Source organism: Taudactylus pleione, unplaced genomic scaffold (genome assembly GCF_031769625.1).
Source record: "Taudactylus pleione unplaced genomic scaffold, aTauple2 ptg000309l, whole genome shotgun sequence".
Lineage (NCBI taxonomy): Eukaryota > Metazoa > Chordata > Amphibia > Anura > Myobatrachidae > Taudactylus > Taudactylus pleione.
In genome coordinates this window covers 10,692,510-10,704,860 of record NW_028284710.1, presented here as the reverse complement: position 1 = coordinate 10,704,860, position 12,351 = coordinate 10,692,510, and the positions used below count along the sequence as shown (strand labels likewise).

The window sequence follows — 12,351 nt, the reverse complement described above, 5'->3', positions numbered from 1 at the left end:
ATATATACAGTTTTAGATTATGATAATCAAATAATCAATAAACATACAAATCAAAGTGTTATAAAACTAATTAATTAGGAGTAACTGTGTGCCCTGGGTTTAAAAACATGTTCGTATATTTGAAATGGTATGTAGTCAGCGTCCCAGCGTGCGGGATACTGACGGGCAAAAATCCGGCACCGAAATCCGGACAGCAGAATCCCGACTGCCGTCATCCCAAAGGTAAATATCGGGCGTTAGGGGGAGGGTTAGGCACTAGGGGCAGGGCCGGATTTACCACTAGGCAACCTAGGCGGACGCCTAGGGCCCGGCGGGTCCCAAGGGGCCGGTGGCCGGGTCCCCCGGAATCTGACCCTGGAGAGAACATGCAGCTGAGCAGCTTCACAGTCACTTCCTGACATTAAATAAGGCTGCTCAGCAGGGCGCGGGCACACTGTGACGTTATGTCACATGATCATGCCTGCCAGGAGCTGAGCAGCGCTCACTTGCAGCAGCCAGTACCGCAGCAAAGGGGGCCCACAGCCAGACGGCCTAGACTAGTCTGCTGACAGCCGTGCCGCTTGGTCTGGAGAGAGCCTAGCCAATACAGCTATTTGCGAGTCCTCCTGCAGCGCTGACCTGGTTCCCAGCGGAGTGTGGTGCCAGTGACGTTACTGTCACTATGTTCTGGGCCCGCCCTCTCTGCTGCTCCAACCCTCGCGTGACAACCTGTTGATCTGGGAGTCTAACCTGCCCCTTTTGGCTCAGGCTGCGCCCGAAGATGGGAGAAATGCAGGTAGGGAGCGTGACCTGCATGAAGAAAGATTCTTTTGTTACAGGTACTGTACATGACACAGGTACTATGCTGGGAGGGAGTAGTGGGGGTCTTGAAATTTTTATGGACATTTTGTTTAAGCTTTTATTTAATCTGACTCCTTGGAAAACTCCACACCCCCAGCCATCTCTCAGCACCCCATTTTCTGTCACCTCAGCCATCTAACAGCACCCCATAATGTCTGATTATTTTGTTATTCTGCAGTGCAATTATCCTGTACTAATGTATATCTAGTACAGTCTCTGGTAGAATGCTCTGTGATTATTCTACACTAATGTACTCACCTCCCTTCTTTCATCACCCGCTTTGCTATACTTGTTTCTCCCTTTACTATTAACTCTTCCCCCATTTTCTCCACTCTTTTTACCTCTCTTTCTTTGTTTCCCACCCTCATTTGCTCTCTCTTTAACATCTTCACCTCACTCCTGGCAGACTTCCATTCCCCTAACCTTCTGTTCTATCCCCACTCTCTCCTCGTTACTCCCCTGAACCATCTCAGTGCACCGGAAAAGCAGCCAACCTCAACCCCATTCCCCCTTCCTTTTCTTCTGTGCCCTCTGGAATGTTAGATCAGTTTGAATCAAATTGTCCTTTATCCATGATTGGTTTATCTCTGACTCTCTCAAACTCCTTACCGTTAGCAAAATGTGGCCCTCCGCATCTGCTACCAATTCCCCCATTATTTGCTATTGGGTGCCTCACAAGCACCTTTCCCGGTCCTACTGCCAGAACCACACCATTCCTTTTCTATCTGCCTCTTCCACAAAATTCACCTTTGTGTCGTGGTCATCTACAACCTCCCTGGTCCCTCCTCTCACTTATTCAACCTCACCCTATACATCTTCTCCCCCTCCCACTCTAGAAGTCAGTCACTTGACCTCCTCTTTTCCTGCTAATTTCCACCTCCCATACTCTAACCACAGCTTTGACATTTCCCTTTCACATTCACCTCCACCCTTCGCAAGTTTACAAGGTTATACTCACCAAGCACAACTTTGCTGCACTTGACACTGCTCTGTTAGTGGACACCTTCCTTTCACCCACCTCCACCCTCTCCTGCTCCGAGCAAGCTATCTCAGTTTACAGCTCTACCCTCTCCTCCGTTCCTGACACTGCTGCCCAGGCTGTTACTCTTAGTTTGCCAGTCTGCTCCCTAACTCCGTCACTCTAAACTCACCCACTAAGTTCAGAAATGCTCAAACACAGCTGAATGGTACTGGAGGAAATCATGTGTTCACGCCGTTTAAAATTCATGCTCTCTTCCTATGGCTCTGCTCTGTCTCGTATTATTCAAAATTAATTTCACAAACCCTAAAGTTTCAGGGTTCTAGGTTGCCCCCAGGCCTCCACCAATTTATTTAGTTCAGTGTGGCATAATATGAACTGTCAGCACTACAGTGATGTTTTTATGTTGACGTTCATTTAAAAAAAAAAAAAAACGGGTTGAAAAAAAACTTGTATTCAGAAAACATGACCTGAGAGATGAAGCAACAAAATGTTACTGCTTAACTAACAGTCATGAAACAGGGTTGAAACTGGGACCACCAATTAACAAATGTCTAGCCTATGGCTAGCGGGGACAGGAGAAATGTGCTGTTCTGTGAGAGGTGAGGAGAGGGGAGAAGGGTCTGTGCTGTAAGGGGAGAGCAGCCTGAGCTGAGAGGGGTCAGTGATGTGAGGAAGAAGGGGTCTGTGCTGAGAGGGGTCAGTGATGTGAGGAAGAAGGTGTCTGTGCTGAGAGGGGTCAGTGATGTGAGGAAAGGGGGTTTGTGCTGAGGGGAGGGGGCCTATGCTGAGAGGGGTCAGTGATGTGAGGAAGAAGGTGTCTGTGCTGAGAGGGGTCAGTGATGTGAGGAAGAAGGTGTCTGTGCTGAGAGGGGTCAGTGATGTGAGGAAAGGGGGTTTGTGCTGAGGGGAGGGGGCCTATGCTGAGAGGGGTCAGTGATGTGAGGAAAGGGGGTTTGTGCTGGGAGGGGCTCTGTGCTGTGAGTTGAGAGGGGGTCTGTGCTGACAGGGGTCAGTGATGTGAGAGGAGTCAGTTTAGGCTGCGGGGAGGCAGGGTTAGGTTTAGGGTTAGGATACTTACTGACAGGTGTCAGTATCCTAACTTTGTCGGGATATGTGGTTTATTTGTTTAGGCAAGTGTGTATTTGTTAACATGTTGACAGTTTTTGCCTTCGATAATTAAGAGGCTGTTTTTGGTAGATTTCTTTTCAGTGTTGTTACTTGATGTTAGTAGTATTTATAATATTGCAATTTCTTGTTCTGCAATGTTTATCTAAAGAGCTGATGAGCCACAGATTGCAATAGTGGTGGGAGGGGGCCCCTAAAATTGGTATCTTGCCTAGGGCACCATGAGGTCTAAATCCGGCTCTGACTAGGGGGCAGAGTTAGGTTTAGGTTGTGGGGAGGGGGAGGTTAGGTTTAGACACTAGGAAGGGGGGTTAGGGTTAGGCACTGGGGAGGGAGAGTTAGGGGTAAGGGTTAGTCTTACCTTCTATCCTTATGGTGGTTGGGATTCTGATTGTCGGGGTGCCGCTGTCTGTATTCTGACCAGTGTCATCCTGGTCACTGGGATCTCATACCCAACCCATTTGAAACAAGCCCTTTAATGCAGTCAGAATTGCACTTTGAATTAATATTATTGAAGCAGTCCAGGATAATTCTAAAGTCTTGTAAATTTACTGGACACTTTAGGATTCTAATCTGTAATCCAAATTATTAACAGTCCCTCCAAACATAGCAGTTCCAGTGGCAAAGTAAAGTAGATCACGTATCTGCAGTTTTGTAAGTTATTAGGAACCCGTGTCAAGTCTCTTGGTCGGAAGGACAAACACCGCTCTGTTTACCTTCGAGAAAGGCGCTGACCTCCCTAGGTGGAGGATTTACGGAATACATAATTTGCAGCAATACATCAGTGACTGAAAATTGCACTTTTTCATTTGGATTCCTAGAATCATTTATTCTTGGATTATTCTGACAACCTATTGGCATCAGAGGGGTGTTTCTTACCTTAGAGTCATAACTTAGTCCATCAGTAAAAATTAAACAAACTTGAGCAAAACATAATAAGGAGCAACTGACAATGTATTGGCTTTGTCTGGTCTACACTACCCTGGGGCTAATATTAAATCACTCAATATTCAATCCCTTATAAGTGCACCACGGTCACTAGAAAGATTGATGTCAATAAATGTGCTACAACTTTAAAAGCATTAAAGTGTCTTGTACTTATTTTCAGCATTGTGATAACGTAATTACTGTAAAGAAATACAGATTAGTAAAGTTGACATTTAATAAATGTGTATATGTTAGTTTAAATTTATAAGACTAACTGGAAGGGACTACTAGTAACTGGTCTATCAATATATAGTGTAAGGGTTTTATGTATTACTGTATATGCTTAGGTTATTTATATTCAAAGTATTCAACTACGCATTCCAGTCAGAATATGAGATGCAGAGCAATACAATTTACCTTTGTGTATATATGTATGGAAACAACTTTGTATTACCTATAGTGTAAAGGTAAAGTTTAATTACTAGGAGGAAAGATAGCTACCAGTTGGGAGTATCCCAAGCTACTCCCTGGTGACAAGAGACATATAATTGGGGTGGGTGGTGGCACGGAAAGATAGATTGGATAACCCAAACTGAAGTCCCAGCTCCTTTATACCAGAACATCTACGATGAGCCAGGGTTACACATACAATTATTAGTAATACCGACTTATTCAATAATAAAAAGAAAAACTAGCAAAAAGCTGAAATAAACACAGAATACCTAATGACTTAGGGCCTGATTCAGACCAGCTCGCGAGCGCTATGCGCTCGCAAGCGGGTCGATGGTGGGCCAGTGCGCATGCGCACGACGGAGCCGGCTCCGTCGTGCACATGCGCGAGACCCGGATAGCGACGGGCAAACCGTCGCTCCGGGTCTCGTACCAAAGGGGGCGTGCTGTCGATGTTGAGTGACAGCACGTCCCCTTTGGTGGGTGGGCCGGGGCTGCACAGACGGAGGCGTTCCCATGGGAACGCCTACCGTCTGGGGCCGGCCCCACAGACCTCAAAAGTGAAGTCAGTGGGAGAGCTTTCGGCTCTGTTAGAGCCGAAAGCTCTCTGGGGCTTTTGGCAACGAGACCCTACCACAAGAGTCACCCACAGCTATGCGAGCGGCCAGGAGGCTGCTCTAAAAAACAAGAAGGCCGGCCCTGATTCAGAGCGAGCGCTCTGTCAGAGCGTCCGGCTCTGAATCAGGCCCTTAGTTTCCTTGTAAGGCAAAAACCAATCAATATTGCCAAGTGCCATTCCAGAGAGAAAGTTCCTGAAATTGCACTACAGTATATCATATATTATAGGTAAAACTGGTATCATGAAGATATATCTAAAGGGGGTTATACCTGTTTATTCCACAAGGCGAGACCATATCCAACTTATAAATCCAACTTGATTCTTTCTTTTTCACAATAGCCTCACCTACTATTTTGAGGCTTCCAGTCTATCACCGTAGAACGTAACAATGAAAGTTGCCTGTGAACGACATGCTCAGTTTGTCTCATCAAAATTTGCTTTAGACTCCGTCCTTTATGATATGAGATATGAGATCCAGCATTTTTATCTTTGAGTGTGGGCAGAGTTGCAGATTTTGTTATATAGTTTTTTGCACATTGGTGGCATACAGTGCAGAAAAGATCATTCTGTCCTTCACCTTGGATTACTTATTAATATAGACAGTGTGTGACAAGATGTTCTTTGTAGCAACTCTGCATACAGGCTGCCAGACTGTCCCCTTCGTGACTTGCAGCAACTCCTCTGTTTCCCTGGTGACAAATATCAGCTACACAACAAAAGATGGGGCTACGCATTGTAAGTGTCTCATTGTGGCAGCGATGCTGCAGGAAGCAGAGTTATTCTAGCATTGTGGATATAGGAGGATTCTGTGTTTTACCTAATTCAATATTTCCCTGTGGAATATTATGCAAAGTGAAGACTTTTGTGGAGTCCTTGCATTATTCGGAGAATGCACTAAGCAAGCTTTATGGTGATTGTGGTGTAACTGTTTTTTTCATTGTTATGTTGTGCAGTGTGACCAGTTGCTGCATGCCTTACTTAAAACTATTGTAGCTATTGTAAGCTTTTACAAGAAAACTAATTTACCTTATATTCATATAGTATATTCATGTTTTTATATCTTTTCTGCGTACCTTACTTTTTCCTTTGCTGTAACATGCCACTTTGGTTGCATCATCACAGCCCCAATCCACCACCTAAAAAATATAAATGAGCATATATTATAGATACTGGTTAGGGTGTATGCATAGCTTGCATAAAGAAACAATGTGCACATAACAATCTAGCATTAGGGAAATCAGGCTTCTGATATATTACTATGCCAACTGGGCATGAACATTAATTAAGCCTGTTTATGATATAATAAATCAATTCCTACAAGCGAATAACACATTTAGTTCCATACACGCAGTGTGGAATCATTTATCGTTTTCCGCTGATTTGTACTCAGCTCAGTCTCAGGTCCAGTGTGTCCACATTAGGGGTGAGCGGGTTCGGATTTCTGAAATCCGAACCCCCCCGAGCCCCCCCGATCCGAGGCCGATCCAAGTCAGGCTCGACTTTTCCCGCCTGACTCGGATCTGAAATCGAGGCAAAACGTCATCATCCCGCCTTCCGGGTCTCGCGGGTTTTGGATCCTATATAAGGTACCTGCGTCGGCGCCATTTTCTCACTCGGCTGTGGACAGTGAAGAGGGAGGATGGGAGTTAGGGCTGGCTGGGCTGTGTAGTGTAGTGTAGTGTAGTGTAGTGCAGAGTAGTGTTGTGCTGTGCTGTGCTGCTGTTGTCCATAGGGGCTGTGTCCACTACTTCAAAGTCCATAGGGGCTGGCTGTGTTGTTCTGTGCTGCTGTTGTTAATAGGGGCTGTGTCCACTACTTCAAAGTCCATAGGAGCTGGCTGGACTGTGTTGTGCAGTCAGTTCTCCATAGGGGCTGTGTCCACTCCAAAGTCCTGTGCAGTGTCCCAGTCCTAAAGGGGTGCTGTAGTGTTGTCCAGGGGGTGCTCTGTCCATCAGGGGTGCTCCCCCCAAGTGCTAAAAAAATAATATTTTTTCTGTGTTTGTGAATTGTGTGCGCAGTAGCCGCACGTGCATCAACAAAGTAGTGCCAAGCGTGCGCCTGTGTCATAAGTAAAGGGCCGGCTGGCTTGACCGTTAAAGGGTGCTGTAACCCCCAAAGTACACTACAGTCCAAACCAAATAAAAAAATATTTTCTGTGTTTGTGAATTGTGTGTGCAGTAGCCGCACGTGCATCAACAAAGTAGTGCCAAGCGTGCGCCTGTGTCATAAGTAAAGGGCCGGCTGGCTTGACCGTTAAAGGGTGCTGTAACCCCCAAAGTACACTCTTGTCCAAACCAAATAAAAAAATATTTTCTGTGTTTGTGAATTGTGTGCGCAGTAGCCGCACGTGCATCAACAAAGTAGTGCCAAGCGTGCGCCTGTGTCATAAGTAAAGGGCCGGCTGGCTTGACCGTTAAAGGGTGCTGTAACCCCCAAAGTACACTCCAAACCAAATAAAAAAATATTTTCTGTGTTTGTGAATTGTGTGCGCAGTAGCCGCAAGTGCATCAACAAAGTAGTGCCAAGCGTGCGCCTGTGTCATAAGTAAAGGGCCGGCTGGCTTGACCGTTAAAGGGTGCTGTAACCCCCAAAGTACACTCCAAACCAAATAAAAAAATATTTTCTGTGTTTGTGAATTGTGTGCACTGTGGCTGCACGTGCATCAACAAAGGAGCAGCGCCAAGCGTGCGCCTGTATCCCATAAGTAAAGAGCCGGCTGGCTCATTTCTTAAAGGGTGGTGTAACCCACAAAGTGCACTACTCTACAGCAAAAATAAAAAAAATATTTTCTGTGTTTGTGTGCGCCTTAGCCGCACGTATATATCAATATAACATAAATGGTGGACCAAACTTTCTCCGATAAAAATAAAATAGGGAAAGATCAAGAACCACTTCCTCCTAGTGCTGTTGCAGCTGCTGGGAGTTGTTCATCATCCCAGAGAGGAAGTAGGAACACCACTACTTTTACTAAACAATTGACCCTCCAACAGTCCCTAGCGATGAGGATGAAGTACGACAGTAGTCATCCTGAAGCAAAACGTATAACTGAGGCCTTGACTGCTATGTTGGTGTTATACGTGCGTCCGGTATCCGCCATTAGTGCAGTGGGATAGACAATTGATGGAGGTAGTGTGTCCCCAGTTCCAAATCCTGTCTAGATTCCACCTGCATCCTCAAAGCAGCAGCGACAAGCGTGCGTCTGTCTGTTAAAAGGTGGTGACACCCTCAAAGTGCGCTCCACAAACAATAAAAATATTCTTCTTTTTTTTCTGTCTTTGTGAAATGTGTGGGGTGTAGCCGCACCTGCATCCTTAAAGCAGCAGCGACAAGCGTGCGTCTGTCTGTTAAAGGGTGGTGTAACCCTCAAAGTGCGCTCCACAAACAATAAAAAAATTCATTTTTTTTCTGTCTTTGTGAAATGTGTGGGCTGTAGCCGCACCTGCATCCTTAAAGCAGCAGCGACAAGTGTGCGTCTGTCTGTTAAAGGATTACATCGGTGACAGCATCCAAGTAGGCATGTCAGACAGTCCGTACCTGTACTGGCAGGAAAAAGAAGCAATTTGGAGGTCCCTGTACAAACTGGCTCTATTTTACCTGAGTTGCCCCCCCTCCAGTGTTTACTCCGAAAGAGTGTTTAGTGCAACCGGGAACCTTGTCAGCGAAAGGTGTAGGAGGTTGCTTCCACAAAATGTGGAGAAGATGATGTTCATAAAATGAATTATCAACTCTTCCAGGGAGACCAGCCTCCAGAACGTACAGAGGGACCTGTGGTTGTGGATTCCAGCGGGGACGAATTAATACTCTGTGAGGATGAGGATGTACACAACACTGAAGAGGGTGAGGAATCGGTGGATGAGGACGACATCTTGCCTCCGTAGAGCCAGTTTGTGCAGGGACAGATTAATTGCCAGCTTGTTTTGTGGGGGCCCAAACGAACCAATCATTTCAGCCACAGTCGTGTGGCAGACCCTGGCGCTGAAATGTTTGGTTTGTTAAAGTGTGCATGTCCTGTTTATACAACATAAGGGTGGGTGGGAGGGCCCAAGGACAATTCCATCTTGCACCTCTTTTTTTTCTTTGAATTATGTACTGTTTGGGGCCTAGTTTTTCAAACTGCCATCCTGTCTGCCACTGCAGTGTCACTCCTAGATGGACCACGTGTTTGTGCCGCCCACTCGTATCTCTTAGCATATTCATCCAGCTACCTCGGTGCAACCTTTTGGATATAAAAACACTATTGTGAGGTGTGAGGTGTTCAGAATAGACAGGAAATGAGTGGAAATTAAGGTTATTGAGGTTAATAATAGCATAGGAGCAGAAAAACCCACAAATTCTGTGATTTTAGCTGTTTTTATGCTTTTTTAAAAAAACATACAGATCCAAACCACAAAACCCAGAACCCAAAACACGGAAGGGTGGTTTTGGCAAAACCAATCCAGATCCAAAACACGAAGAAAGATCCAGATCCAAAACCAAAACACAAAACACGAAAAGTGGCCGGTGCACACCCCTAGTCCACATGCATACCTCATATAACCAAGATAACATAATAGCAGGCCAGGTTGGACATGTGGATGAGCCATGATGATGCTAAGGGGGTGCACCCAATGCTGAAAAGCATGCCATGACATCAAGAGGGCAGGTCTGAGTCACTGAGGGGCCATGCACTAGGCTGTTCCTTTTCTCCTCCTGTCCCTTCGCAATGAACTTTCCAATTCCGCTGAAAAGTGTGCAATGATGTCAGGAGGGCAAGTGCACTGCAAGTCACTGAGGGGCCATGCACTAGGCTGTCCCTTTTTCCCTCCTATTCCTTCAAAATTCACTTTTCACTGCAGCTTGAACAACAGGCAGGTGCATGTGGAGCCCATTCATTACTGCTTTTCTATACAAAAATAACAACTCCCGAGCAGATCAGGACAATGGAGTCCCATCGAGACAGCAGGACAGAGACCTCGAATAGGATTGTCCTGCCTAAAACTGGATGGATGGGAGGTATGCACATGTACTTTTAAATATTGCATCCAAAGCATAGTAAAAAATATGTGGGCATGTTTTTTTCACAGCTTTTTTTTTAAAAAGAAACCTTGATATCTGAAAGACCTATAATCATATTTAACACAGCCCAATTTTTATTCAATACAGAAATTGTTTGTGTCCACCATACAGTAGTGACAAAATTCTAGTTACCCATATGCAGACCCCTAAAAAGTAAAGGGGCCCATACATCTAGATAATAATGTGTCAATTCCCTGTTCTGCTGAAGGTGAGATGTAGGAATTAAAGATATTTAACATGTTGACAGATCTCGATTTCCTGATTCCGACCCAAAAATGGTTGAATTTCCCCGATCAGCCAACGGATCGCTAATGATTGATGGCTACTGATCCATGAATTGCGTCAGATCAGCAGATCGGGGCATTGGTGCCATAGATGTTTGGACCCCATAACTTTAAGGTGCAGACCTATAGATAACTGGCAGTGTGATAGCCCCGAATATGACTTCCTATTGAAATCTATGGACCTTTGGTGGTGCTGTGGAGCAAAAGAGAGGCATTTGGGCAAGTGGAAAAGGACTTGTGAGTTGCTCACATGCATATGTGGAGAGAGATGCTGAGGAGCAGAGCTGGAGAGCAGGCGTGAGTTGCCACAGGTCTGGCCGAGAGACTGGGGCAGCAGCATTGCTGAAGTGGTGCCAGGGGACAGGGTCACAGAGTACCCGCTGTGTGTGTGGTGCTGAGGGAGGAGGTGAGTTCTGGCAATGTTAAGGAGAGACAGTATGCAGTTCACATGGCAGCAATGTGGCCACAGAGGATCCGTGGAGGCTGACAGACTGCTAAGTCAAGAAGGGAGATATCCCACTGTAAGTCCGTATCATATCTTGCTATTAATATCTGTAAAGAGGATTGAGTTTTGTTAATTGCTGGAAAGAGAAATATAGATACAGGGCTGCCATCAGAAATTGTGGGGCCTGATACTGGCAAAATAGGTAGGGCCCCTCCCCTCAGCCCCGGAGGTATGCAGGAGAGGTGGGCGGAGCTGTGGATAATGTGGGTGAAGCTCTTTTGGGCGTGGGGAATCAATTGGTTTAAAAATTCTCAAAGTTTGGGCTGTGGGGATAGTTGTTAGGGAAGGCTGGTAGGATTAGGGGGGCAAAGGGCAGGGAAAGCTAGCTGGACTGGGCTAGGGGCAGGGCAGACAAGCTGGCTGGACTAAGGGTGGCGCAGGGAATCTGGCTGGACTGGGGCAGGGCAGTCAGGCTGGCTAGACTACAGCAGGGCAGGGAAGACAGGCTGGCGGACTAGGGGTAGTGCGCAGGGAAGGCTGGCAGGCTGGAGTATGGGGGCACAGGGAAGGCTGGCTGGACTTGGGAAGGCCAGGGATGACAGGCTGGCTGGACTAGGGGTAGGGCGCAGGGAAGGCTGGCTGAACTGGGGCAGAGTGCAGAGAAGGCAGGCTTGCTGTACTAGAAGACTGGCTGGACTGGGGGGGTGCGCAGGAAAAGCTGGCTGGACTAGAGGGGGGCACAGGGCATACCTGTTTTATTCTAAAAACTAACACACGCTCCGGCATTTTCTGAGAGAGAGGGGGTCCGGGTGGCAGCGGTGAGGAATACACAGGCGGCAGGCACTGGCAGGGAGAAGTAGCAGCGTGTTTAAAATATGGAGCAAGCCGCGAGCCAAACACAGCTTGGGAAAGGCAGCTGCTCCTGATTGGCTGCTGTTCCGCGAGCTGTGATTGGCTCGCAGCCGGCTCCTTATTTCTAATGTTGCTGCTGCGCTACGCCCGGTTCACCGATGCTCCTGCCAGTGCCTTCTGCCTGTGTACTCCTCGCCACTGCCACTCGGGCCCCCAGGGCTGGGACTGGAGTGCCGGCAGTACCCTCCTGAGGCCGGCCCTGTATAGATATATATAACGCTAAGTATTGAAGAAAATAGTGCACTTAGGACTGAGATATAACAGTTATAGGGGCAGATGTATGAAGCTGTGATAAGTGATAAAGTGCAGAGTGATAAATGACCAACCAATCCGCTTCCACCTGTCATCTTTCAAACACAGCTAGTAACATGACAGTTGTGAGCTGATTGGTTGGCCGTTTATCACTCTGCACTTTATCACTTTCCAGAGCTTCATACATCTGCCCCAATGTGCTGAAGACACTTTTGCTTTTAGGACTGAGATAGATAATTGCTAGAGAGCTGAAGATTCCGTTTTCTGTGTGTGCAGGACAAACAGCATTAGATGCTAACTTTTGCCTTATTGTGGATTACAAACACATGCATGTAACAGTGACCACCTAGCAAAAGATACTCGAACGAAAGAACCAGGTGTTCACCTATTACTAAATGACTGATAAGTCTGGGATAATCATAGTCTTTTGCATAGTTATATAAACAGATCCTATTTGCTA

The 12,351-nt window shown here is 46.4% G+C and overlaps 1 protein-coding gene across 2 annotated transcripts in view; it reads right to left on the bottom strand.

Moving 5' to 3' along the window:
* The window catches only part of SEMA5A (semaphorin 5A), a 503,265-nt gene that overhangs the window by 234,192 nt on the left and 256,722 nt on the right, over positions 1–12,351 (bottom strand). For both annotated transcript variants that reach the window (XM_088442351.1, XM_088442352.1), the window contains one exon: positions 6,017–6,079. In XM_088442351.1, the coding sequence (XP_088298477.1) occupies positions 6,017–6,079 (63 nt within the window). The remainder of the gene's footprint in view (positions 1–6,016; positions 6,080–12,351) is intronic.